This window comes from Sminthopsis crassicaudata, chromosome 2 (assembly GCF_048593235.1).
Source record: "Sminthopsis crassicaudata isolate SCR6 chromosome 2, ASM4859323v1, whole genome shotgun sequence".
NCBI lineage: Eukaryota > Metazoa > Chordata > Mammalia > Dasyuromorphia > Dasyuridae > Sminthopsis > Sminthopsis crassicaudata.
In genome coordinates this window covers 466249657-466275773 of record NC_133618.1, presented here as the reverse complement: position 1 = coordinate 466275773, position 26117 = coordinate 466249657, and the positions used below count along the sequence as shown (strand labels likewise).

The window sequence follows — 26117 nt, the reverse complement described above, 5'->3', positions numbered from 1 at the left end:
GGTTAAGGGCTAGAAAGGCAGCCAGACTTCGTTCCAGCTGTTTCCTCTCTGAGTACATCTGGTCCAAGAAAGACTAGCCCTCTCATCGCAGGCACCGTCCCCAATCTTCCGAATTTCTGCGTCATCGAATTTAAAATGCGATGCGCTGAAAGCCTTTTATCTTTCTCTTCTTTGGGATGTAGCTGAGGAGGTCGAGGGCAGGGGAGGATCACTGATGTCCATCTGGACAGGTATTAGGCATTCCCTCTGGGAGTTATTTGCACCTGCTTACACAGGTGGGATCCCTTTAATCAGATACCCGGATTTCGACCACTTTTTGCTTTTAAAAGACAGAGCTCGATTCAGTCATAACCTATAGGATTTAAAGTTGGAAGGGAAATTGAAAACCATCTACAATCTTTTCATTTTACAGATGAAGAAATTGAGGCTTTCCCAAAAATCCAAATTACTTTTCCAAGGTCATACAGGTTAACAAGTAGCAGAGCTCTGATTCAAATGTTCAACACATATTTTAAAAATACGACAAATTCATGAAGAAAAAAAAAGAAAACGAATTCTCTAATATCAAAAACACATTTATATAGTACCTAGGCGCTTTCACATACATTATCTCCTTTGACCTAAAGAATATAGTCAAAGGAATACACAACCTATAGCACACTTATTAAGCAGCTAAAGGATAGTAGGGGTGCATTGAATAAGAATGCTGGATCCAAAAAAGACCAGGGTTCAAATCCAGTCTCTGACACCGTTTACTGTATGGCTATGGGTAAGTCATTTAAACTCTTTGAGCCTCAGGCATTTCTCTTAGGTCTCTAACTTGGAGAGAGGGTTTCCTCCTGCCTGGAGGGATATGGAAGGAGTGATTCCCACAAGACTGAAATCACAGGTCCTTGATATATTGGAGTGTCCTATTATGCATAGTAAGTGCTTAATAATAAATGTTTGTTGAATCCCCAGGGCTATATTGTAATTCAGAGCAGCTAGAGCGTAGGACGATGCCTCAGATGGAAAGAGACCAGGACCTGAAGTTAAGAAAGCCAGAAATTTGAATCCTGATCTTGGCCTCAGTAGTTGTGTGACCCTGGCCATTGTCATTTTTATTCTCTGAATCTCAATTTCCTCATCTGTAAACTGAGGATAATACGAACCACCAACCTTACAACATTGTGAGCAAAGTGCTCTGTACACTTTAAAGCATAATAAGAATAGAGACTAGATCTGTGATTTAATAGCATAGAGAACTCCCTGGTGAGCAAACTCCCACTACCCATGAAGGATGGCATCTCTTCTGTAATTTGGTTTTAGACAATTGCCTTGAGCAATAGTAGATTAAGTGAATTGCCCAGGGTCATACATATCAAGTGTGGATCAGAGGTGGAACTGGACCCAGGTTTTCCTGTCTTCACAGCTAGCTGCCTAGCCATTAAGCAAAACTGCCTCATGTTAATTATTATTTTTGGCATCTCATTCCGTTTGAAATTTCCCACCCTACTAAATTTGGTTCTGCCCATCTCTTACCATCCCTGCCAAGTTGGTTTCTTATCTGCTTCTCATTTTCCAAGAAAGTGGCTAGGTTGTGTTATTTCCTACAGGCGTGAATATTTCTCTTTTGTTTCTTCTCCTGCCATAACTTCCCATCCACACCCCTCCCCATTTAAACTTATTTGGAGTTCCCAATGATTACACTCCCTCCCTGATTCTGTGGAATGTTTAAGAGGCATTTCCTTGAAAAGTTTTAAACATAACACACCTTAAAAGAGTAGTAGAATGTTGTTACAACTGGAAGGGATCTTAGAATGTAGAATGTTAAAAGAGAAAATGTTAGGGCTGAAATGATCCTGAGAATACAACGTTAGAAACAGAATGCTATAACTGAGAGGGATTTTACAATAGAATGTCAGAGCAAACAAGGAACCTGAGAACATAAAGAGTTAAAACACTGAAATTAAAATTGTAAAGGACCTTGGAAATCATTTGTTCGATTCCTTTATTTTATAAAGAATGGAAGAAACTTTCCAAAGATCCCAAAGTGGAGGAATTGTAATTCAGATCTCCTAACTCCAGGTCTCATTGCTCTTTCTACTTTGTATTTCCTCTCCAGATAATTTCATTCTGGGCAGTGAAAATATTTCCTCTCCCAGATACATATACATATACATATATATATATATATATATATATATATATATATATATATATATATATATATATATATATATATATATATATATATATATATATATATATATATATATTCCTGGGCAGTGAAAATACCTTGTTTAGTTGGAGGTATTAGTCCCAAGAAATCTTTGCTAGACTGAACTGCAGCCAGTTACCCAGTAGTTTCGATAAGTGGTTTTATTACTGGTTAGATTTTACAAATTCTGATATTCGAACAGACGTCCACCTTAAAATTCTAAAACAACAACAGAACCAATGAAGGGGTGTGTGTGTGGGTGTGTGTGTGGGTGTGTGTGTGTGTGTGTATGTGTGTGTCTGTGTCTGTGTTTTTTGTTTCCTTGTTTGTAGAACTATTCAAAGTAACAAACTTTTTTTTTTTTTTTTTAACATTTTTGCTCTGGTCATAAATATACAGAGAGAAAAGGAGGCAAGAGAGAAAATGGACATGGGAAATCCAGTATGTAGATAAAACAGTATATAAGGCACGTGGCAGTCTTTGAAATACAAGAAGCTCTAGCCAACTTAAATTAATTCTTGTTTTCCTTGCTCAGTCAGTCCACAAAACTGTACAGTTACACAAATGTTGTGTTGCGGATAGATCTTCCAAGTTAATTTTCAGTCCACACTCTGTAGTTACCAGAACACTCATTTTCCCCCTCTGTTTCCAGGCGAGATCCTAAAATGTGGTTAGTTAGTTGCTCAAAGCCTCTATTTAAAATACACTTGGAATTCAACTAAAGGATAATTTCTTTTTTAAAGAAATTATTGGGAAAGCGTCATCAGAAAAGGTTTGTAAGAGTTGTCTGTGTGGGACTCCTGGACTCATGGCCCTCCAGGCTCCCAGGCACGGAAGTTAAGACAGACGTCACAGTTGGCATTGTGGGATTAGTCAAGTCCGTGAGGGTGGTGGGGGTGCTGGAGGGGCTCATGGATGCGTTGGAAATCTCTGAGGCTGGGCCCGATGGGGTCCCCGTCTGTAGTGTGGAGTCTGAGGTCTTGTCCACCCCTGTGTTCTCCTGGCGTAGAAGGTTCCGCCTGAATTTAGCTCTGGCGTTCTGAAACCAGACCTGAAACAATTAGACAGAACAGCCAGTGTTTACAAACCTGTAATAAAAAAAAGAAAGAGAAAAAGACAGAAACAGAGAGAGACAAAAGGAAAAGGAGAGAGGGAGGGAGAAAAAGAAGGAGGCAAAGAAGGAGAGAAAGAAGTTGAAAGAGAGGAAGGGAGAAAAGGAAGGAGAGAGGGAGGAAAACAGAAAGGGAGAGAGGGAGGGAGAAACAGAGAGAAGAAAGAAGAATAAAAGAGATAATGAGAAAGAGAAAAAAGAAAGAGAAATGAGAGGAGAGGAGAAGAGGAAGGGGAAAAAAAGAAAGAAACCCAATCGACCAGCTTCCCATGGGATCATTTTTTAAAGCCTCTGGTCAGCTGCATTGAATAAGAGCAACTTTCTGGCTTGTACCCAATTCTGTCCAGCTGATTTTGGCCCAGGGCTGCTTTTCAGGCCCACCTGTGTAGATTCGGCCCAAATATCCAAGGGAAGGGGTGAGTTGAGGCAATTATCTGACTAATTCAAGCCCAAGAAATCTTGCAATTGGAGGAACTGAATAAAACAAAATATGTATCTGCACAGAATTTGGTAAAACTGCGGCCCTGGATCTAAGAAACCCCTCCCATCTCTCTCCACTTATCTTTGGTTAAGGCAACATCATACTCAGAATACTCTTTGAAAAGATAATTGCTTGATTTACTTTTTATATGTGTATATACATAAATACACACACATTGCCACATGCATTACACTGTATAGACTACCTATATGCATATATACATAATACATTCATATATAGTACATATATATAGTACACATAGATGTATGTAATTATATTGTATTGCATGAGGATGTATATTCATATGTATGTCCAAGAATTGAACCAAGGCATGAATGATGGATGATGTTAGTGATGGTAGAAAGCTTATGCTGCTGCTGCTGCTGACTTCACAACAACAGTGAAGACAGCTCACATTTCTAGAGCATTTTGAGATTTTTCAAGCATTCTCCTTACAGTTGTCTTGTGAAGTCAGAAAGGAAAGAAATACTATTTCCATTTTACAGATGAAAAAGCTAAAAACATAGGAATTAAGACGCCTACCTAGGCTCACAGTTACTAAAAATGGAAGGCAAGATTGGAGTCAAGTCTTTTGACTCTGAACCTATATCTGTCTCTTATGGGAGGAGCAGGCTTCTTCCCAGGTGAGCCTCAGTTTTACTCAAGAGTTTTCCTTTGCTTTTAATATAATGATAGTCCCATTTCTCAGCACTGCTTGTGGCCCCTAATGTCTTCATGGTGCTCCCTGGCTGGACTTTTACCCTGCCTTCCTAATAGGTTGTTGCCTTATAGAAACAAACAAGGAAATTGTTCCTTTCAGATTGATGATATCCAAAGGAAGCCTCCTGGACCTTGGAGAAGTGAGCATATCAGTGAAGTGAACATTTTTAACAGTTCTGTTCAGCAAAAACCATGAAATCAATGAGGGTGAGTGCTGAAAAAGAAAGTACTATGTGAAAAGTAAGGATAATTTGGCTTTTAGGTCCAGTTCTGCCATTAAATTACTGGGTTACCTGGGGCATGAATTTTACTTCTCTAGGCTTACTTGCCCCATCTGCAAAAGGGAGAGTTAGAGAAGATGATTTCCACTATGTTCTATGTTCAAAATTTCTCATAGCAATAACAGCATATATTCTAAAACAGTATATATTTCCTAAGATCCTTTAGCTTTGTACTCCAGGTTTTCTAACAATCGCCATCAGTTGTTTTCATTAGCCTCACACAATTTTTTTTGGGGGGGGAGACATAAGTGAGTGGATAATTTGCCCAGAGTCACAAAGCTTCATGACTAAGACTGAATTTGAACTCAGGTCCTCCTAATAGCAGGACCAGTTCTCTATTCATTGCACTACCTAGCTGCCATTAGTTTCACATACTTCTGAATTGTCTTTTCATAACCTTTTTCCCAGATATTGTACTGGCTCAAATATAGGCCTTCCAGAAATATAGGTCACAAACCTTTTGAAAGAAAAATATGAATTACTTTTTAAATTTTTCATATAAATTTTAAAAATAATGCTAATCATTGGCCACACTCCAATTTCAAACAAGCTATCTTTGGAAGTGAAAAAAAGTACAGTCTATATTTGGATCAATTTGGGCTTCAGATTTCAATGCAATTATTATTAACATTTTTCTAAGCAGCTACAATGTCTGAGCAATAATCAAGCTTTTCAAGTTAAACCAGCCTAAACAGGATTCTGAGATACAAGCTGATCATTAGAAGTGATGGTTCTTTCTTACTATCATATTTATTTTTGGCATAGAGCCAGTGTTCTGCAGATTATTCAATCTTCAAGATGATCTAATGGAACCTCCAAAAGGAGGTGAAGAAATTGAAACTCAAAGAGGAGAAATCATCTGATCATGGTTAATTTGTTGAACTGGGATAGACTCTACTTAGACCTCAGACTTTCAATCTGGTACTCAAGGCAGGATTATTATTGACTTTCTCCACGGGATAGATCTATGGTTCCCTGCTTCTGTTTTGCAGCTGAGGTGAGAGAAACCCAGGGTTAAATCAACTGCTCACAGATCACAGAATGAGAGAGGCAAAGCTTAGGGCCCTAGAAACCACAACTGGTCAATAGTTATTCATCTCCTTACACTGGCCTGATCTGGAATAGGAAACAAATTATATATCATTTGGGAGAAACGAGAACATGTCATTTTATTTTAAATGATAATAATAATCACCAAGAATATTAAAGAATCTGACACTGTGGCTGCTGATTATGACTAGGAAATAAACCAGGATCAGAGGGAGAAACTGTGATAGAATGCAGCAAATGAAAATTCTCCCCAAGACTGAATTAGTTAGGACTAGCAGAGAGCATGATGGCCTTTTTGGAAAGAGAATGATAGTAGGCTCCTAAGATGAGCTTTTGGACTGAGAAATGTTCTCTTTTTATTTACGCCCATTTTTGGTTCTTTAAATATGCCCAATTTATTTCCCCTCATAGAACCTCAGTTTCTTCACCTATAAAATTGATAATAATTCTGAGACTACCTTCCTCTTGAGACTATGAGAAAAGTAATATGTAAACTATAGAGTACTATGGAAATGTGAACTAATAATAATATTACTATTATTTTTGCTGTTATTATGCAAAATTGCTACAGATTCCTTCTTTCCCGAGAGCCTTTTAGACATAGTTAGATGCCACTCTGGGATACTGCTTTCTGCAATTAGACCATGACCTAAGAGGCTAACTCCCAGACCTACTTTTTTCATTTAAGCTGATCGAAAAGAAGAGTGCTAATATATAACCACTTTGAAATCATAATAAGCAAATAACAAAAGATAGGAACAAGACCTATGATTTTGTTAATATGGAAAATTCCTAGAAGAGGAATTATTCCCTATACCAATATGGGTCAGTACCTTTCCCACAATTTATAGTCTTACAGAGTTGCCTACAATGCTAAGGGATTGCCTAGGGTCATATAACCAAATATATGTCCAAGTTCTTTCTGAGACTGAGATCAGTTCTCTCTCCACTATGCCTTGCTGCATCTAGAACAATTTGAGTTTTGTCCATAAAATACTCTGCCCATAAATACTGTTACCTATCTATCTACCTCCACATCAACATTGTTCTCTAATCCCTAGAATCTCCTCTGCCCTGTGAAAGATTAAAAAGAGAGAAGTAAAGCTCTCTAGGGAAGCTAGGTGTTGAAGAGGATAGAGAGCCAGACCTGAAGTCAGGAAAAGTTATCTTTCTAAGTTCAAAACTGGCCTCAGAAAACTTACCAGCTATGTGACTCTGGACAAGTCATTTAACACATTTGCCTCCGTTTCCTAATCTGTAAAATGAACTGGAGAAGGGAATGGCAAACCACTCCAGTATCTTTGCCAAGAAAACCCCAAATAGGGTCACAAAGAATCAGACATGACCAAAACAACTAAACAATAACAAAAAATTCCATTTGCAGACAACTCTGAAATCGATGTCCAAGACTGCATATGGATGGAGCTGATGGACACAGTCCCAATCTTCTCGAAAAGGTAGAAGGAATATCATATTGGAAAGAACACTGGAGTGCACAATCAGGAAACATAAATTCTATCAAGGCCTGGCTCTGTCACTAACTCATAATTTACCTTGATTAAAAAAGTTACTCCTTCATTCCTGGCTTCAGTATCCTCCACTATAAAATGAGCAAGCTGATTAAATAACCTCCTACATCCCTTCTAGCTCTAATATTACATGTTCTATGTCAGTGTTTTAACAATCTACATTAATCTCTCAGGCATTCCATGTTCTAATTTCCCTTCCTAAGGTAACATTCCTATAAACTCTTAGCAGTCTATATCCTAAACCTCTTTCAAGCCTACTACTAAATCATGTATCCTAACATCCTATACTATACCACCGTCCTTATTCTAATATTTTAGGATTCTCAGGAAGAATACTCAACCAATTCCACAGAGCTTGATTTTTTTAAGGAGGGGCAAGCAGAGTTATTGGCATAACGAATTTGGACAGAGTGCTCCAGAAAGAAATGGAGTCTATGAAGAAAGAGCTTGTCCCGTTTGCCCTTTGTGAGGGAGAGAGAACAGCACCTTAAAATTTTGATGATATAGTTGCTCATCTATGGGGATTTTACCATCCTCTGCTATTACCTTATAATAACTCAGGGTTGAATGGAGCAACTGGAATCTAATTGTCAGATGCTCTGGGATCTCTTCCTTTACCTCCCTTGCTCAATGTTACTTCCATCATTGGTCAAAAAGGGCAGAGAAAAAAAGAGCTCATATCTGTGCTTTTCTCCCAGCTGAGTAGAGACAGGCTAAGGAAGGAAGCTGAATCAAAAGAGAGCTTGGACATCTTGGGATTTCACTGATTTTATTTCTTCATAGCCAAATATTCTTAAAGGTAACTACAGCTGAGCCCTGAGTTAGCGGCTTACAGAATCACAAGATCTAGAACCAGAAGGGGATCCTTAACTAAAAGCATGAGTTCCCTGAACAACATCTCTTGACAAAAGGTTATCTAACATGTGTTTGAACACCTAACAGAAGACACTCTGTTTCATGACGTAGCCAGATTTAACTTTTAGAAATTCTTCTTTATATTTTGTTGAAATCCACTTCCCTGAAACATATCTATTGGGCCCATTTTTTTTGTCCACTGGTATCAAATATAGAATAAGTTTACTCCATTTCTCACCAGGCATCACATCAAATCACCATAATAGTCCTCAGGATTAGATGAAGACGGAGAAGGTGAACAGACCCCAACTATCCTGTTCTTTTTTTTAAGATTCCAAAGTGGGATCCACACCACACATAGATTTTAAACCTACTGTGTATAGCAGCTTGCTGCTTAGGCTTTGAGTGGCAAAAGGGTATGGTCCATAGAAAAAGAGTTATTGGTGGAAGAAAGGAACTTTAGCTAAAGGAATATTAGAAATTAGAATGCAGGATGTTAAAGTCGGAGGGTAAGTGGGAACATAGAATGTCAGACCTGAAAAGGACCTGTTTAGAATGCGGGAACAGTTTAAAATGCTAGAGAATAGAATAAAGACTGTTAGAGCTGAAAGAAACTTTAGATATTGTTCTACCTCCCTTCATTTTATAAATGAAAAAACCAAGGCACACAGAGAAGTGACTTGTCCAAGAAGGTAAAGGGCAAAGCCATGACACTACATCCTTTTCTGATTCTGTTTAAAGTTCTGACTTCATGGGAAATGGCAGATGTCCAATGATTCTGAAAGCTCTAGCATCTCCTCATTGATTCTTCCCACTTTCTCCGGAGATATGAGAGCGCCTGCTTGTGGCAGGGGTGGTGAGTGTCCCTTGGGCTGTTCCAGGTTGGACCTCAGTGAAGTAAATATTCCTCACCTCTCCCAAATTCCCTTCCCCCTCCTGAAAATAAGGGGTTGAGACAAGGAAATCGGATACAAGGGCCGCATTTTCTAAGCTTGAGTAATAAAAGAACTAGAAGAAAACTTGAACAAAATCCTAAACAATCCTGTCCCGAGCTGACCTCGGTTGTTCAGGTCTCCTGGGCAACTCCTGCAAGTTCCCATCTCGGTTTTCCCTCCCCACTTGCCCTTCTCTTCCCTTTTTCGCCCTATGAAACATCCCTACTTCTCGGAGGCCATAGGGGAACGGAGGAAGAGATGAGATAAGGGCGCAGAGAACTCTTTTTTTTTTTTTTTTTTTTTTTTTTTTTTTTTTTTTTTTTTAATGGGTCAGTGGTCTAGAACCCAGACAAAGGCAGAAAAGGGAGACGGGAAGCAGGTCCTTGTAGGGGCAAAGAGGTGCATCAGCACGAGATTGGTTTTTGAAGAGTTCACTCGGCTGACGTCACAAAGTCATCTCTAGGGAGCCGAAGGGAAAAAAAAAAGTGACATCTTTCTTCTCTCAGAATAGTTCTTTGATCATATAATTGAGATACGTGAGTGTGACTCCGTTCTTTATCACCAGCCTCTATCTCTATCTCCACCACTCAGAGAATTAAGACCACCTACTCCAGTCCTCCATTTTATAAATGAGAAAATGGGGCCCGGAAAAGGGAAGTACCTTACACTTAGTAGATATTTAATAAATGTTTGCTGGATTGCCCAAGGTCGCCCAGCTCTTTAAGGAGCAAGCCGGGTTTATAACTTCAGATTGCAGATCTAATGCTCTTTTCACTACGGCAACGGGAGAAAGAGTAATTTCCAGACTCTAGTGACCCCAAATTTCCTTCTCTAGTTCTGAAACTTCTGAGTTTTCATCTCTCTACTATCCCTCTCCCCCGCCCCGGTGCCGCAGCTCCCCTAAGAACTGCACACAAAAAACCCAACACTGGATTTGTGTTGGCTAGAAGGAAGCCTTTGCGCAGGAAGTTGTCTTAGGGATACCCATAACCAGCCCGCTCCCCAAGAATTTATCCCAGCGATCGGTCCTCGACCTCGGTTGGAAATTACAAATTTAGAAATTAATTGCGCATTAGAAATTAATGCACTTTAATCTTTGAAACAGTCATTTATTATTCATTTCCACCTTGGAAGCAAATATGTTGTCTGTCCCTGATTGACAAAACAAATGAAAGTTTCTATTTCTTTTTTTCGGGTAAATATTCAGAGAAGTCTCTGAACTTCCTCAGTGTCTTAACCCAGCAAGAGAGTCAATCAGCTCCGCTCAATTCATTTTTGCCTTTCTCTGGAAAGTCTAACTTTACCAACATGACAGGGTGGGGGACTGAAAGGGAAGGAGAATGGGAGAATGGGAGAAAGGCGAAGTTAAACGAATAATTGCAGTCATCAACGTTAGAGGAAACTCGATCCCGAGAGTTACACGGATAAGAGAGAAAGAGGATACCAAGAAACCGAAAGAGACCTCAAAACACAAGAGATAAAGATACAGACACAGACTGAGTCAGAGAGAAAGGGACAAATGAAAACAGAGAAAGGGCCGAAGTGCTGAGACCCGCTAGAGATAGGGGCAGGGGGTTTGAAAGTAGGGGATTGGAGCCTCTGGTACAGACAGAAGGGAATTGAAGAGATTAAAAACAGGAGAGGAGGCAGAGAACCGGTTTAGGGGGTGGGAGGGCAAATATAGGCAGAGGATTGTGTGCCTCCAAAGTAGTAGGCACATAAAATGCTTTTTGGACTGAATCAAAATGAGAAACAAAAAAGGAGAAATTTTATATTCTTCAAAAAAAAAAATCAAGAAAAGACTGATAATAGACTATGTAGCATAAAGGAAGAGAAACAGAATCACTCTCTGGGCCTCTTTTCTCTGTCTATAAAATTCCAAAATAGACTAGATGGTCTTTCAGGATCCTTCCAGTTCTAAAAATCCTATGTTCCCAAGGAAGAGTGAGGAAAACAGAGAGAGGGACAAAATAACTCCAGTAACAAAGAACTCAAGGTGAAAGAGAAACTGAGACAGAAAGGCAGAGGAAGAAGCAAGAGGAAAGAAAAAACACAGAAAAAAGGGAGGAAGGAATATCAAGATGTTAGAGAAAGTGATCCAAAGGAAGCAGGACCAGGATTTTTTCAGTTTCCTTTTCTTTAAGGTTTATCTGGTTTTCCATCAATTGTAAGATTTCTTTCTGGGCTTCCATAGAGCCAGTCTTTATCAACAGAGAAAGCTCCAACCTTTGAGACTCAGGGAAAACTCCAGAAGCCCATGAGTTTGGGTGTGTGAGCTTGCACTGTGGGTGTATTGTGTGTTATGTGTTTTGTGTACTGCTATTGGGTGTGACCTATTCCGGGCATGATTTACTGTGGATTGCAATTTGTGTATCATATTGTATAGCTGTGTAATCTGAGATGGCCATGCTCTTGCCTCCCATTACTTGCCCCCCTCCTTACCTGGAGGACTCTCTTGGTGAGACCCGTCTTCTGTGCGAGCTGTTTCAAGTCCTTGGCGTCGGGGTTATGGTTAATAGCAAAATAGGACTTCATCGTCCTCAGCTGGTGATGTTTGAAGGAGGTCCGCATTCGCTTAGTCTTCTGGCTGCTGGGGTACTGCTGGTCTCTGTCCAGATGGTCCCCGTCATTTTCATTGCAGCTCAGTGCTAGAGAGGGAAAAAGGTTCAGAGGTGAAGGGTGAAGTAAGGAGGTTTCTCCTGTCCTCAGATAAATACAGAAGACATTTTCCTAGAAGAAGCCTGCATTGTTCAAGGTCCGGGATCCAAAGTCCTCCTCCCAGATTCAGTCTGCAAAAGTTCCAGCCCAATCAAGAGGCCAACAAAACCTACCAGGCTCTCCTTTCCCCATCCAAATGGAGAAGAACCCAGGTCTGAGATGTCAGTTTATTATCAATCAGGTACAGTCTGCTACTGTTCCTTCCAGCCCTTAGAAAGGAAAACTATGATAGCTGCTATAAGTCTCATTGTCACAGCTCCTGCTATGAATGGATTTAGAGCTGATTCAAAAGGCATAGAGTTCAACCTTACAGATGAGGAAACAGAGGCCCAAAAAGGAGAGATAACTTACCTCAAATCACCCAACTAGGAAAAAGGAATTTGAACACAGGCCTTTGGATTCTAAATTATGTTCTCTTGCCACTACATCAGCATTTTTGAACTTCAGGTAGAGTTTCAAAATCATGTTACTATATTTGTGGTCTATCTGAAGCTTTGGATAATATAGGACAATTGACTGATCATAAAAAGAAATCCTTATGAGTTAGAAATTGAATTCTTCTGATATTCCAAGTATATGCATCATAGTAAAGAATGGAGAATCTGAAATATACGTATACATATATATATATAATAACTGCAGTAAAAATACATACAATAAAAGGGGAACATGAAAGAGTTATAAGGAGCAAACAAGACATTTGAGTTATTTTTGTCAAGATTAATACACATTTTTCTAAAATAAATTATAAACAATTTTGATGTCATTATGGTCTCATTACACTAATCTTATTTTGTTTTATTTAATTGATTATTATTAAGTTCATAATAAATTTTATATATAAATATGTGAATTTATTTTTAAAATCATGTACACATAAAATTTCCTTCCATGTGCCGGGTAAGGCCTAGACAGAGCTCCTTTCAATACTATTCCTTTTTAAGAATTTAGAACTGGAAAAGACCTTGTCAATCATCAAATCCAATATTCTCATTTTATAAGTGAAGAAGCTGAGACTCCACAAGAAGAAATGATTGGCCCAAGTTCATGCACCTAGGACTTCTCAGAGGCAGGATTTCAACCCCTATCTTCTGTGTTCAGATACAGGATACTATCTTATGGTCACATCTCTGTTGTGAAGCAGATCTCAGAACAGCCATTACAGGAAAGGACAAATTTCTCTAGCCTCAAGCGAACCAACTTCTCGATAACTAAGAGACCTCATCTCTTTCACTTTCTCCATGCTGCCCAGACATGACCTGGGCTCAGAGGCACTCCTTAGCTAGGAACAGAGAGCTGCCTCCCTAGACATTTTCCAGCTAGGATTGAATTCAGTGGTTTCCACAAAGCTTAGCTATTACCCCAAATGGGCTAAGGAGTAATCTTTTCACAGTCAGTGAGAAGTTCTTTCCACAAGAGACCAGGTCACAGCTTGGCAGGGGGCTCAGGTCACAGTTGCCACCCACTATGGGCCCACAAAGCAGAATATCCTCTGCACCCCCTGCCCCAAGAACCCAAAGAACCCTTTGCCAATTGTCCTCAGAGAAGGGCCCTGCCCAGCCACCAAAAGCCCACAAAACAGGCTCTCCTGCCCTTCCCCCTCTAAGAACCCACTGAGCAGGGTCTCCTTCTTCCAAGATTCCTCAGGGCACAGACCACCTGGGAGAACCCTTAGGATCAGGCCTGGGACTAGAGCCAACAAATGGGGGAGAACACAGGGGTGCAATTTGGGGGATGGAAAGGGAGGAGCTTAGTCCTTTAAAACAAGTTCCTGCCATTTAACAAGGAGTCAAAGGATAGTCCTTAAATGTGGTTTCAGAGAAATAATAGCTCCCATTCCTATAGTGTTTTAAGGCTTGCAAAGCTGGAGCCTTTTCTTCACAATGGTCTTATGAGGTAGGGAGTACAAGCATTATTATTCCCATTTTACCGATGAGGAAACTGAAGCTCTGAACAGAAAGTGAATTGCTTAGCTAATAAGCGTCAGAGCTAGAATTCTGGCCCACCTCTCAGAACTCTTAAGTTCAACCCCAAATCTGCCAGTTGCTCCCAAGGTGCCTGAGAACAAGAGTAAGCTCAGGGACATAAAATTCATTTTATTCTCACTGATCTTCAGTGCCCATCCCAAGTGATAGGAAATGAGGGGAAACAGGAAGAAAGGGAAGCAGCTCAAAATGATAAGAATAATGTTTTGTATGTATATAGAATTTTGAAGTTTACAAAGTACTTTCATATACATAATTTCATTTGATCCTCACAACAGCCCCTTGAGGTTTTTCAGATGATGACACTGAAGTTCAAATAGTTTAGATAACTTATCCAGAATTACATTGCCAGGAATTGTATTTTGGAGTTTGAATTGAAATCTTACAAATAAACAATTCTCCTCAAAGAAGAGGTAGGCTGGGAGCAGAAAAGAAGGCTGTCTCTTGGGAGCAAAACTGGGACAAAGCATTTGTGGACCTCAGACAAAAAGTCAACAACTTGATATTAGAAAATTGTTCTCTCCTATATTTCTGACCATTCCTATTTCCACAGCATGCCAAAGTTTACAAAATGCTTTCCTCCTATGAGGTAGATGGGTGGTCTATATTGATCAAAAAGGGACCCTGGTCCTTTTTTTTTTTTTTTTTTTTTTTTTTTTTTTTTTGGCATGGATGTTCACTCTATCAACTCAGACCCTAACCATTTTACAACTTTGAACCTCACAACGTGGTTCTGAGGGACTAAGGATGTGCCTAGAGGTTTCTCTACTAGTGAATGTCAAAGGTAAAATTAGAACTAGGATCTTCTTGACCCCAAGGCTAGCCCTCCATTCACCATCTCCAGCTGCTTCTGTTCTCATTTTATAAATGAGAAATATGAGATTTAGAAGAGTTTAAGGGACTTGCTCATGGCCACAAAATAGTACATATCATATGTGATATTCTAAGCTAGTTCTCATTCCTTTGGAAATTTCATGGTCATTGATCTTGAGCTCAAAGGCTACTTCGTAATCATCCAGTCCAACTGATGGTCCCATTCCATAGAAGAAAGTGAAGTCCAGAAATATGAAATAAATTACCTTAGATCACAAAGCAAGAGACAGGATTTGAACCCAGGTCCAAAGTATAGCAGTGTGCTTCCCAATATATGGCTCTGTCTCTCATAGCATATGATATTTGTCATTACATAAGTATACATGGGCCTTAGAGGGCAGGATTTGCTGGCATAAAAAGGATATACATTTTGAAAAGTCATATTTAAAGAATATCTCCCTGTGTCTCTTTGCTTATCCTTAGTCCCAGGTTGGTTTAAAGGGAGGGAATGTGGAGGAGGGAAAACACTGAACCATCCACAGCTGCTCCCTCAGGCATGTTCTCAAGGGGTTTCTCTCAGTCCTTCCCAGGACAGTGCCCCCTCCTTCCCTCCTTCTCTCCTTCTCTCCCTCCTGGACTTCTGTTAATGAGCTCTGCTGGGGGCCTTTGCTGGCCCAGTGTGCCCTTGGGTATCCTTCCTGAGATAGGCCTGGGGGGTGGGGAGGGGGGAGTCCAAAGGGAAAGGAACTCCTTTGAGGAAGTGAAGGGGGAAGGGCAAAGTAGAGAGGAATAGGAAAGAGGTAGGAGGGGCCAGAAAAGCAAGCCCTCCCCCCCCCAGGTTTGGAACTGGAGAATAGATAGAACAGAAAGAAATAAAAATAGGGGCAAGATACTAAGGAAATATAAGAACATGAACAAGAATAAATTGTTTCTTGGTTGCAACATGTAGGAAGCTCAGAAAAGGGAAGGCAGCAGTGTATTTTTACAAAAGATGTCTGACAAAACATTTACCTACTTTGAAATTTAGTATATCTGCAAAATGGGCATAATACTATTAATACTACCTCACTAACCTTTAAAGTGAACAGAAATTAATAGCATATTGGGCACGGGAAAGCTACTCTGGATAGCTTATCTGAAGCCTGGTCTGTTCTGGGAGAAGCCAAGGCAAAACAGAATAGGAGAGAAAGAAGGGAGGTAGAAAAATCAGGAGATGGTGGAGATTGTAGTTAAGGGAGGATGAGTCAGGGATCGAGAGAGTGAGAAGAATTGGGGGTGGGAGGGATGGAATGAGATCAGATAGAGGTTGAATTTGGAAGATGGAACTGAAGTCCCAGGAAAGAAAGCATGAGGGAGAGAGGGGGTTAAAGGGAAGGAGAATGAGAGGTCAGGGTAAAGAGAGAAAGGGGCAGAGGGGAAAGGTGGGAGATGGGGGAAGGGATGAAATGAGGGGGGGAAGGGGGAGTTGTGGGATTAGTTCAGGAAAGGGGAGATTGGGCCGGGAGGGAGGTCGGGGAAGGGGGGAGATTGGGTGGGGGAAGCGTGGGGAAAGGGGAGAGGGTGGGGAGGGCTTTGGCTTTCTTTTTCCCTCTCAATTAGGCCAATTCAATAGAGCTAAAGAGCTCGTAAAATCATGAATAATTTACTCGTGATCTGTTATTAACCCATCGGGTTTCCAGCTCTTGTCGCGGGGACTGAACCTGTAATCAAATCTGACTTCGCCTCATTTTACTAAAGACGAGATTGTAGGTTCAATTGTCTAAATAATGGATTGGAATCAAATCAGTAATTACGCCGCCAGGCAAAAAAAAAAAAAGGGGGGGGGGGGCATGGAAGAAATAAGTCACCGCCTTCCGGACAGAGCTGTTTGCCTGGCCCCAAAGTCTGCCCGCCAAGCTGCTCCCGAGCTGCTTTGGAGCGCCCAGCTCGGCCAGGCCAACCCCATGCAGCGCTGGGCTCAGAGCTCCCCAAGAGACCGGGCGTGGCTCTCCTTCTGGTTACCAGCAGCACCAACCCCACCCCCTAGCCTTCCTTCTCTTCTTCCTGGCCTCCCCCAGGGTCTGACCAAAATCGCCCAGCCCATAACCCTCCCCTCAACTCCCCACCACCACCTCCCAGAGCGCAGGCAGGCCCCCTCCCCCCTGCCAGCGCTGGGGCCCAGAAAAAAAGGGAGGGGGGAGAGTTGGAGAGAATTCTGAGGAGCTGGGCCACAAGGGTCCTGCCCTTTTTCGAGCTTTACTCAGGCTATCAGAACAGTCGGGGAGATAGAAGAGTTTCTGATGAATTTCTGTGCAAACTGGGAAGGGTGAGTGAGACTCCTATGCTCTTGACAAACTTGATCCTGCTCTTGTTAGAGTCTATGGGATCATAAAATGTCAAGCTGAAAAGGAACTTTAGAGATCAATTAGTCCAAACCCATTTTACAGAAAGGGAAATGGAGACCCAAAGAGGGGAAGTAGTTTGCAGGTAGCAAGTAGCAGAGTTCAGATTTAAACTTTAGATTATCAGACTTTATTTGAATCATTCAACCTGTTTTTTTAAGGATAGCTTCAAACAGATAGGGAGACATCATTCCCACTCCCACCCCCACACAACAGACCAAGAACCTCTTCATACATGCAATATACATATACACATACATTTATTTCTATAGCATCAGGCAGACTGCCATCTCAGCTTAGATTTGGTCCTGTATAGATTAAGGACTCCCATTTCTCTGAAGTTTGCACAACACTTTCCCCCAAATGGTCCTGGGAATAGATAGAGACTACCTTCCCATTTCATAAATGAGGAAACAGAAGCTTGGAGAGAACTGACTGACCCACAAATACATCCGATAAGTGTTAATTTTGGAATTTTAACTTATCCCAATTTTCTAAATTCAGCCCTTTCCACTACACTATGAGACCCCTGCTGGGCTGAGTGACCTTGTGTCATCAAACAGGCAAACCCATATATTTGGGCTTCTCTGAATGCATTCCTTCCCTGGCTAAGGCCTCCTGTTCCAAACCAGGCTCCCAGCATCACTTGCCTGTCTAAAAGTCTCTTCACCACATGAATGAGTTTTTGGCTGAGGTTAGAAGAGAGGGGAGACATTGACTACTCAGGATGCTTGCTAATCTGATGGTGACATCTCTCCCTACTCCTTTTCTGGATAGATGTTAGTTTCTGTCATATGAATAGGAACAGACATAATGCTAACACTCATCTCACATTTCTATCACATTGCAAGGTACAAAGTACTTTACTCAGAACATTCCTGTGAAGTAAGAAAATAGAACCCCATTTTTCATAGATAAGAAAAATGAGGTTTTCTTGTTCAAGGACACACAGAAAGGAAATGTCAGAGCCCCGATTCCAACCCAAAATTTTTGACTCCAAGCAGTCATTTCTTTACACCATTCGGCCTCTAAAAGAAGACAGAAACTGAAACGAAAAAAGAAAAATCTTCTGAATCGAGGGAGTCTAGGGCCGACCTGCAGGGATGCCGTTTTCCTGGGAAACACTGAAAAGTGGCCCCACGTTCAAGCATCAATTCAGCAGTCCCTCTTCTACCTCTCCCACCCCCTCCCAGATAACAAAACAAAATTTCAAAACTATCCTCCAGCATCTCACTTCTTTTCAACAAGTGAAGGAGGATGAACGACAACAGGGGCAGCAAACTCTTTAAGGGGAAAAAAAGAGACGAGAAAGAAGGGAGGGGGAGGAGGGAAACGAGGGATGGGGGGGGGGAGAGAATAGATCTTTTTGAAGTCTTGGCTTCCTTCTAAGCTATTCTCCACTTGTCAGCCTTCATCCACATCTCAAACCCGCCAGCCAGTCTTCTACCTCACAGAGATACCAGCCCGGGAAGGAGGGGGGGGGGGGGGGAGAGAGGTGGAAGGAAGAAGCGAAAAATCTCTCTCATTTACTCTACAATTTAATTCTCAACGTAGCTTCAATTGCTCCTCCCCCCACCTACCTTAAGGAAAAAAAAAAAAATTCAATCACCACACACATATACCGGCCACCCGTAGGGAATAGAAATCTCAGAAACTGGTCCTAACTTCCACGTTAACCTATCCACACTTAGAACTGTTTATAAATATATACAGATTTCACTTTTATCTGAGAAAGTAAGGACGCAGCAGCAGTTTCGTCCTCACGGAGAAGGGAAAAACACCAGGTTCAGTGGGAGAAAGAAGCCAAGTCAAAATTGTAGCACTCAAACGAAAAAAGCCAGCCCCCACCCTTTTAATTTTCCAAATCCATGTTTTTTGCATTCAAGATTCACGGATTCCGATTCTGGGTTTAACATTTCAAACGGAGGTACACGAAATTCATCCTTCCCCCCCTCCCCTATAAAGGAAAATAAAAAACCTATAACCCACCAACTCTCCAACCTGTTTCTCTCCATCCTATTTCTTCGAAGGCGTTATAAAGCTTCAAAATCGCCACTGCACTTAAGAGCATCTAGACAGATGTGCTCCATCACATTTTAATCAAAGTAAACCCGACTTTTAAGACCGCTTCCCCGGCCCCCTCCTCTTACTGCCCATTCTTCCAGATAGCTGAAAAGATAGTTTTGTTTGCAATTGTACATTAGACTAAGGGAAGGAAGAAAAAAACCTCCCGGAACCGGTTATCTCGAAAACGAAATAAAAAATAATTGCAAATAAACTCTATCTATTTAGGAAGCCAGGGGAATCGTAAAGCTTTCCGGACCTGTCCATACCTCAGGCAGATGTCGATGGTTTAATTTACTAGTCCTCAGAACCTCAACATCTGCCTCCTAAAGGAAGGTGGCAAGCGGAGGAGGGGACTGGGAGGGGGCAGAATGAAAGGCTGAGCCCTGCAAAAATTACAGAAGAAAGGAGACTTCTGAAAGCAGAAAGACTAAACCAAGACCTCTTAGACTCAGCCGGAGAGACGCGTAAAGAATGGAAAGAAGAATGCTGCACCCAGAAAACCTGGATTAGGGTCACAATTTTTGTTAGTTATGTGACTTTGAGCAAGTCCTTTACATTCCTTAAGCCTGTTTTCTGATGAGTAAAAATGGGGATAATAAGACCTTGAATTTCTTATATCAGCCTGGCGTTGAGAAGGAAGTGCTTTATAAACCTTAAAGGGTCAGAGAAAGGGGAGTTGTTATTGTTGTAGTAGTTACTTTAAACTGTTTGACGATCTACCCTCTCATCTCTCTCCATCTCCAACACCTCGGGAATTCGTTCCCGGAGCCAAGTCCCACTGCTTCCCTGGTCCTACATTTCGGGAAATATGTTCCTACTTAGTACCAAGAAATAGCTCCGCAGTTTTCAGAGAACTGTGCAGTGCTCCTAGCACATTGGTTTCTCAGGGACCCGAGAGTCAGGATGAGGACGGCGGGGGGCTGCTCCCAGGAAAGATAGGGCGGAAAGACTTGGAGCCTGAGCCGAGGGGCATTTGGTAAAACTAGCCGAGGTCGAGAAAAGGGGAGAGAATGGTTTCCTCTCCACACCACGGATTTGGCGCCTTCTGCTTCCCCCTATCCCCCAAATGCACCTTCATCACCAGCAGATCTGCGAAGTCGAATTTGTATGTTTAAATACTCTTCTCGCCCCACCAAGTTGCCAGTCTGTGGTCTACTAGTCCTCGGAGTCTCTCGTCGCCTCTCTTCACACCGCCGCTCCATTCCCCAGTTTGGCATAGACCGGAAGCCCCTTCCTGTCATCTATCTCGTTAAGGCCTCAGCAAGTCCGTTCTTAGCTTCCCTCCACCCAGGCTCGGCCCTGTCTTGCTCCCGCCTTACACTAAACAGGCCTTGCCTCGAGGTCCGTCTGGCTCCAGGAATGAGTTCCCAGCCTGGGCCTCTTCCCCCCTCCCCGCTCCGCCCCGGGCACCTGCTCCCAGGCTCTGGGCTCAGTTTGCCACTGGCTCCTTCCGTACTCAAGTCGCTCTCTCAGCCTGGTTTGGGCCCCGGCCGCTCTGGCGCTCCCTACCCCAACCCCACCCCAAAGACGAATAACCAAAGTCAGTTATCCGTACTCGGAAACTCTAGCTTCACATTTCGACCTTCCGAGTTTCAGCTCCAGCTATGCTCCTCTCTCTGCCTTAACCTCCCAGTCGGGACATCTGCTCTCCCGCTCGGCACCAGGCTCTTAGGGCCCCTGAAGCTCCCTGCTCCGGCTGCTCGAGCTGGGGCTAAGGCACCCGCAGGCAGCCAGCACACTACGTTATCTTTCGAGATCCCCCAGAGAGGATCTTGGTCCTCGAAAGTGATAATTTACCATCTCTGGCCTTCATCTTTTAGCTCTAGCCACATCTTTCTGTTCCTTTCCCTCTAGCTTCCCGCACCTGCTCCTCCGAAATTCTCTGGGTCTCTGCAGCTTCCAGACTTGGTTTCTTTCGCCAGGACCGGCCCTTGCAGCCTGGACTAACTTGCCCCCCTCCTAGGAGAGCTACCAAAGGGAATTCACAGCCCGGCCCTCGGAAGTGCTAATTTACAAGCTCTGCCTGACTTCCAGATTTCAATTCCAGCTACCCTTCTTTTCTCTCCTACCTACTAATCATGAAAAGTCCCCCCTCCTGTTTTCTCCTTAACCAGATGACCTCGCTTCCAAACTCATTCCTTATGAGGGGGTGGAGGGTAGGTGATGGGGGGAGGGTGCTAGGGGCAAGAGACCAAAAACCAAACAACTTCCAAGACCAATTCATAATAAGTTCCCATAGCTTTGAGATGCTGCGCCCCCTTCCACCACTACCCCCGCCCAAGTCCCAGAGGACTGAAGCACAAAGGTAGTGAGGGTGAGGAGGTCAAGAAATTAACGCGTCCCATTTAATCCCAAGGGGTTAAAGTAGGTACGGGAACAAGGCGGGGTAAAATGGAAAAAGGTGGCAGAAGTGGTTTAAGGAACTGCAGGCGCGTACCATCTGGGCAGGCTCATCAACAGACAGTCTCAGAACCCTCACCCTCCCATTTGCTACGGACTCCCACTTCCCAGCGCTGAGCCTCGCAGGGTGAAGTAAGACGTCTAGGGGGCTAGGGAAGCCGCGGGAACGCATTTCTTACCTGCATTGTAGGCGGCCAGGTCCGCCCCAGGCCCTGGGCTCTTCCGTTTCCGTGGCCGCCCCTTCTGCACCGTGCCCACGCCGTTGTAGTAAGGGAGACCCAAGGTGTTGGCCCCGCCGGCGCCCAAACCCGAGCCCTTGGCTGCTGCCGCCGCTGCCGCTGCTGCCGCTGCTGCCACATCGGCGTGGTTGAAGTGGGCCTGGTAGTCACCCTGCAGCAGCGCCTCAAAGTGCAGCCGGCAGTAGACCAGGCTATCCTTCATTCCAAAGTGGTCGCCCGTGGTCAGCATCTTGTTGCAGGTGGTGCAGGTGAAGCAGTTGAGATGGTAAACCAAGTCCCGGGCACGCATCACCATCTCTGATGCTGAGATACCCAGGTGACAACGGGCACAGCGTTGCACAGAGAACCGCCTGGGATGAGGAGAGAAGGAAAGCAATTTGGGGGAGGTGACTTTCTGTACGCCTTAGAAGTTTTATCAAACCGTTGTATTCTCCGTTCCCATCACCATCCCCAGCGTCAGATTCTTCACTCTTATCCAGTAGACAAAAGAGATCAAGTAGGCCTTGAAGTCTATAAAATACTGTGTTCTTTCTCTATCTTAGGCTAAATATCTTAAGATTCTCCAGTTTCTCTTCTTCTGACACTTAATACCCTACCTTTACCTGCCTTTACCAGAAAGCTCCCTGTTTCTCCAAGTGCTTCTGCAAGACCCAAGAGAGCCCCCACTTAGCTCCCACTCCTGTCCTCCTCAAAGTTGTCAACACCGGGGACCAAGGGACTTGTCACATGCCCTTGCCCTTCCCCCCAATATCTCCTACGCCACTACCAGTGAGCAACACAGACCCCTGAAACAAGAGGGAATTTGAGAGAACCAAAAAAAGGAAAGTGATTGAGTGAATATAAGAAAGTTAACGGCTGAAAAATTATTAAAATTAGAAATGAAATGAAAGACCCTAAACAGCAAGTAAGAGAGGAGAAAGTGAAAGGAGAGAGAAAAAAGAGGAATAGAGGAGGAGGAGGAGGAGGAGGAGAGGAGGAGAAGGAGGAGGAGGAGAGAGAGAGAGAGAGAGAGAGAGAGAGAGAGAGAGAGAGAGAGAGAGAGAGAGAGAGAGAGAGAGAGAGAGAGAGAGAGAGAGAGAGAGAGAGAGACTTTTTCCATCAAAATTTATTTCCTGTCCACACCCGGTAGCTCCCAATCACTCTGATCGATCCAGAAATCTCTAGAAACAAAAATCTTTTTTTTCCCAAGGATCTCTCGTCTCCTCCAACACAAAGTCCAAATATGGCGGGGGAGAGGAGTGCAGGATGCCTACTTTTAAGACTCCTGAGACTAAAGGGAGAAACGAATGGAGGCCAAGGGAGACGCTCCCTCTTAGTTTCACTTAAACTTCCAATAGGGATAAGGAAGGGAGGAATTCTGCCTTTGTCCATCTCTTAAGGAGTCCATCCAAACCCCTACCCTTTTCGTTCCAAGACAGAAACATGCCCCCACATCCGCTCCCCCCGGGCAGCTTAGGCGGGCAGAGTGGTCTGCGCTCGGGATGGGGAGCCTGCTCCTTACCTGTAATAGTCTTCTTTGCAGTAAATGCTGCCGTCCTTGCTGAAGCAGGTGAGCTCCGACTCCAGATTGAGTTTACACTCGCAGCACTTCAGGCAACGCATGTGCCACTGTTTGTCCACTGCTAATAAGTAGTAGCGGTCGGAGATCTTACCTCCGCAGCCCGCGCAGAGCGCGGCCCGGTCACTGCTGATGGACGGCATGGTCTGTGGGGAAAAGAGGGCACGATTAGCCCAAGTCAGGGTCGATGTCACCTGAAAGCCGCTACCCTGATCCTTTCCCCCCAGGCCAGAGCACACCTCCCCACAACAACCAACCACCACTCCCGCTCCAAACGCTGCCCTCTTTCTTCCACTGTCTCCCCCAAAGGAAGAAAGGTACTCCACAGTTTAGTAAGGCCAATGGGACTAAGGAAAGAGAAACTTTTACCCCCGGGCTGGCGAAAAGGACCCCAACCCCCACCTCGTAGCCGGCGTGAAACCAGACGCCCCAAAGCGGCGCCTTGCTCGCGACCTCTGCCTCCTCTTCGGCCCCGGTCCCAGTCTCTGGGTCTCTCTCCTCCCCTCTCACTCCAGATCTCTCCCTCCCAATCGCCTTCGCTAGCTCTCGCCCTCTCCTTCCTCCCCCTCACCCCCCTTTCTCAGAGTCGCCCTCTCCCTCCCTTTCTCCTTTCCTCCCTCCCTTTCTCGCTCTCCCTCCCCCTCCCTTTTTTCCAGAACGGCTTTGGGGCTAGGGTCTTTAACTCGGCCTACACAAGAGGATGGAGGGGGATAAAGGAGGAACCCGTGGAGAGAGCGAAGAAACCCCCCCCTTCCATAAAGTATCTTTTCCGAGCCTCACGAGTGACTTAAAGGGAGCATTTAAAAGAGTTTGTGTTCCCTGAAACATTATAATAACCAGACTTCTTTTTTTTTTTTTTTAACTCTTTTGGGAGAGGTTTTTCTTCCTTTTCCCTTCCCTCTCCCCAACCCTAGATTTAAAAAGAGAGAAATAAAATACAGTGAACCCCACACGGCTTTGGAAGTCCGGGGATAGACTGGAGTCAGACGCATAGTCGCTAATCCGAGCCGGGCGTTTGAATTCAAAACAGGACCTGGAGAAATATTTTTGCCTGTCCCCCTTTCTCCTATTGCACCCGAACTACAGTCCTCTAGGCCCTACAAGTGAAATAGCATCCTTACGCACACATTACTAGACCAGACCTTTTTTCCACTACGAGAGAACCGACTTTCACAGGAGGCCGGCCAAGAGGTCTATCAATCCAGCGACAACGGCTCGGTGACCAACATTAACAGTCCACTACTCGCAACTCTTTCCCCAGAGCCCTGTTTGCCCGGTACAGGACCCCTTGATGCCTTCCAGTCCCCCGGGGCACCAATGTTTAGCGAAGAGGAATAGACAGATTTCAAAATGCTCCCGCTCCCTCGGCCCACAGCTCCAGTCCTACCCCGTGGAGTCTTTAATTTATTTTGTCTAATAAGAATCAGCACTGAGAAAGGAAGGCCGCTTTGCCCTGGATCCAGGCACAGCTCCGCAGAGAATTCGCAAAAGCTGGGCCAGGTTATTTTTCTCTCCCCAAAGGTCACGCCCGAGCCCGACGCTGGGCCTGGCCTGCTCTGGGGACAGCCAGCGGGCCTGTCGGAAACCCTGGGATCCCGCGGCCTGAGTCAACCCAGAACCCTAAGCCGCAACTGGGGCCCCAAGGAGCGGGGCCGGTGCCCTTAACAAACGCTTCAGCCCAACTTTGGGGCTCCCCCCACCAGGGCTGGAAAAAAGAAGTGGGGTGGCAACCGCCCGGCGCTTGTCTCCCCCCCAACACACACCCCCTGGCAGACACACACCCTCCCAGACCCAAGACCCCCGAGACTGGGATAGAAGGCGCCGAAAGACAGACAACGAAGCCCTCGAGCCCGAAGTAATCAATCCTCTGCGGGAATAGTAAGCCAGGTTTTGCCCCTCCGATTCCACGCAGTGGCTGCAGGCTAAAGGGAGCGGGGTTGGGGGAAAAAAAAAAAAAAAAAGGCAAGGAGCCAGGGAAGCTCCTACAGCCCGGAGCCCGGAGCCCGGAGCCCGGAGCCCTTAGCCCGGAGCCTGAAGCCAAGCGGAGGACACAAACTGACGGCGGATTGTGCCGGCTATTTCTTTCCTCCAAAACCCGGGTCCTGACTGCCACAAGGACCAAGGCCCCTTGGGCTGCCCCAGGATTATAACTAAAAGAGGACTGAGCGCTGGGCACAAACCAAACTCGGGGGACGCCAAAGTGGGGGAGAAGGCAGATGTTCCTCGCCTTTTCGCCCCACGTCACCCAAAGGAGGCAGGTAGTCCTTCTCCTGGGCCCAATTGGGCCCCTGGATCTCCCACATCGGGAGAAAAGCTAGGCGTTTCTCTCTCTCGTGTGCTTCTTTCTCGTTTTCCATCTCCTTCCTAGAGGGGATCCGCAGCCCAATAGAAAGCCCTCCGTCCTGGGGTAAAATAGTGTTGCTGCGGGCTCAGCTTCTTGCAGCTCCAGTCTTGGCTTCTGAACCCCGGGCCCAGCGAAGGGCGCTCCGGAAAGTACACAGCTCACTTTCCCCAAAACTTCGAAGAGGAGGTGTGGGAATCTCCAGTTCTGCGTTTCTCCACATACTCGCCCCAACCCCGAGATCGTAACTCCCGGTCAAAGCTTGCTCCCTTCTGCGCCATCCCCCCAAGATCTTTCCTCCCGGTTCTCTCAAAGCAAGCGCGGGTATAAGGTGGTTGATCTGCCTTCTCCTGTTGTCAGTCCACCGCAAGTGGGGGGTTGGGGGGAGTGTTGCAGAAGAACTGGAATCAGCATTAGGGGATGATATCGTCTCCCTCCTGTGCCCCACAGCCT

The 26117-nt window shown here is 44.3% G+C and overlaps 1 protein-coding gene across 5 annotated transcripts in view; it reads right to left on the bottom strand.

Moving 5' to 3' along the window:
- Positions 1 to 2346: 2346 nt before the first annotated feature.
- Positions 2347 to 26117, bottom strand: part of LHX2 (LIM homeobox 2) — a 39338-nt gene continuing 15567 nt past the window's right edge. For all 5 annotated transcript variants that reach the window (XM_074293053.1, XM_074293051.1, XM_074293048.1 and 2 more), the window contains 4 exons: positions 23267 to 23469; positions 21706 to 22115; positions 11605 to 11810; positions 2347 to 3251 (listed from right to left, as the gene is read on the bottom strand). In XM_074293053.1, coding sequence (XP_074149154.1) covers positions 2964 to 3251; positions 11605 to 11810; positions 21706 to 22115; positions 23267 to 23466 — 1104 coding nt within the window. In that variant the 5' untranslated portion in view covers positions 23467 to 23469 and the 3' untranslated portion in view covers positions 2347 to 2963. The remainder of the gene's footprint in view (positions 3252 to 11604; positions 11811 to 21705; positions 22116 to 23266; positions 23470 to 26117) is intronic.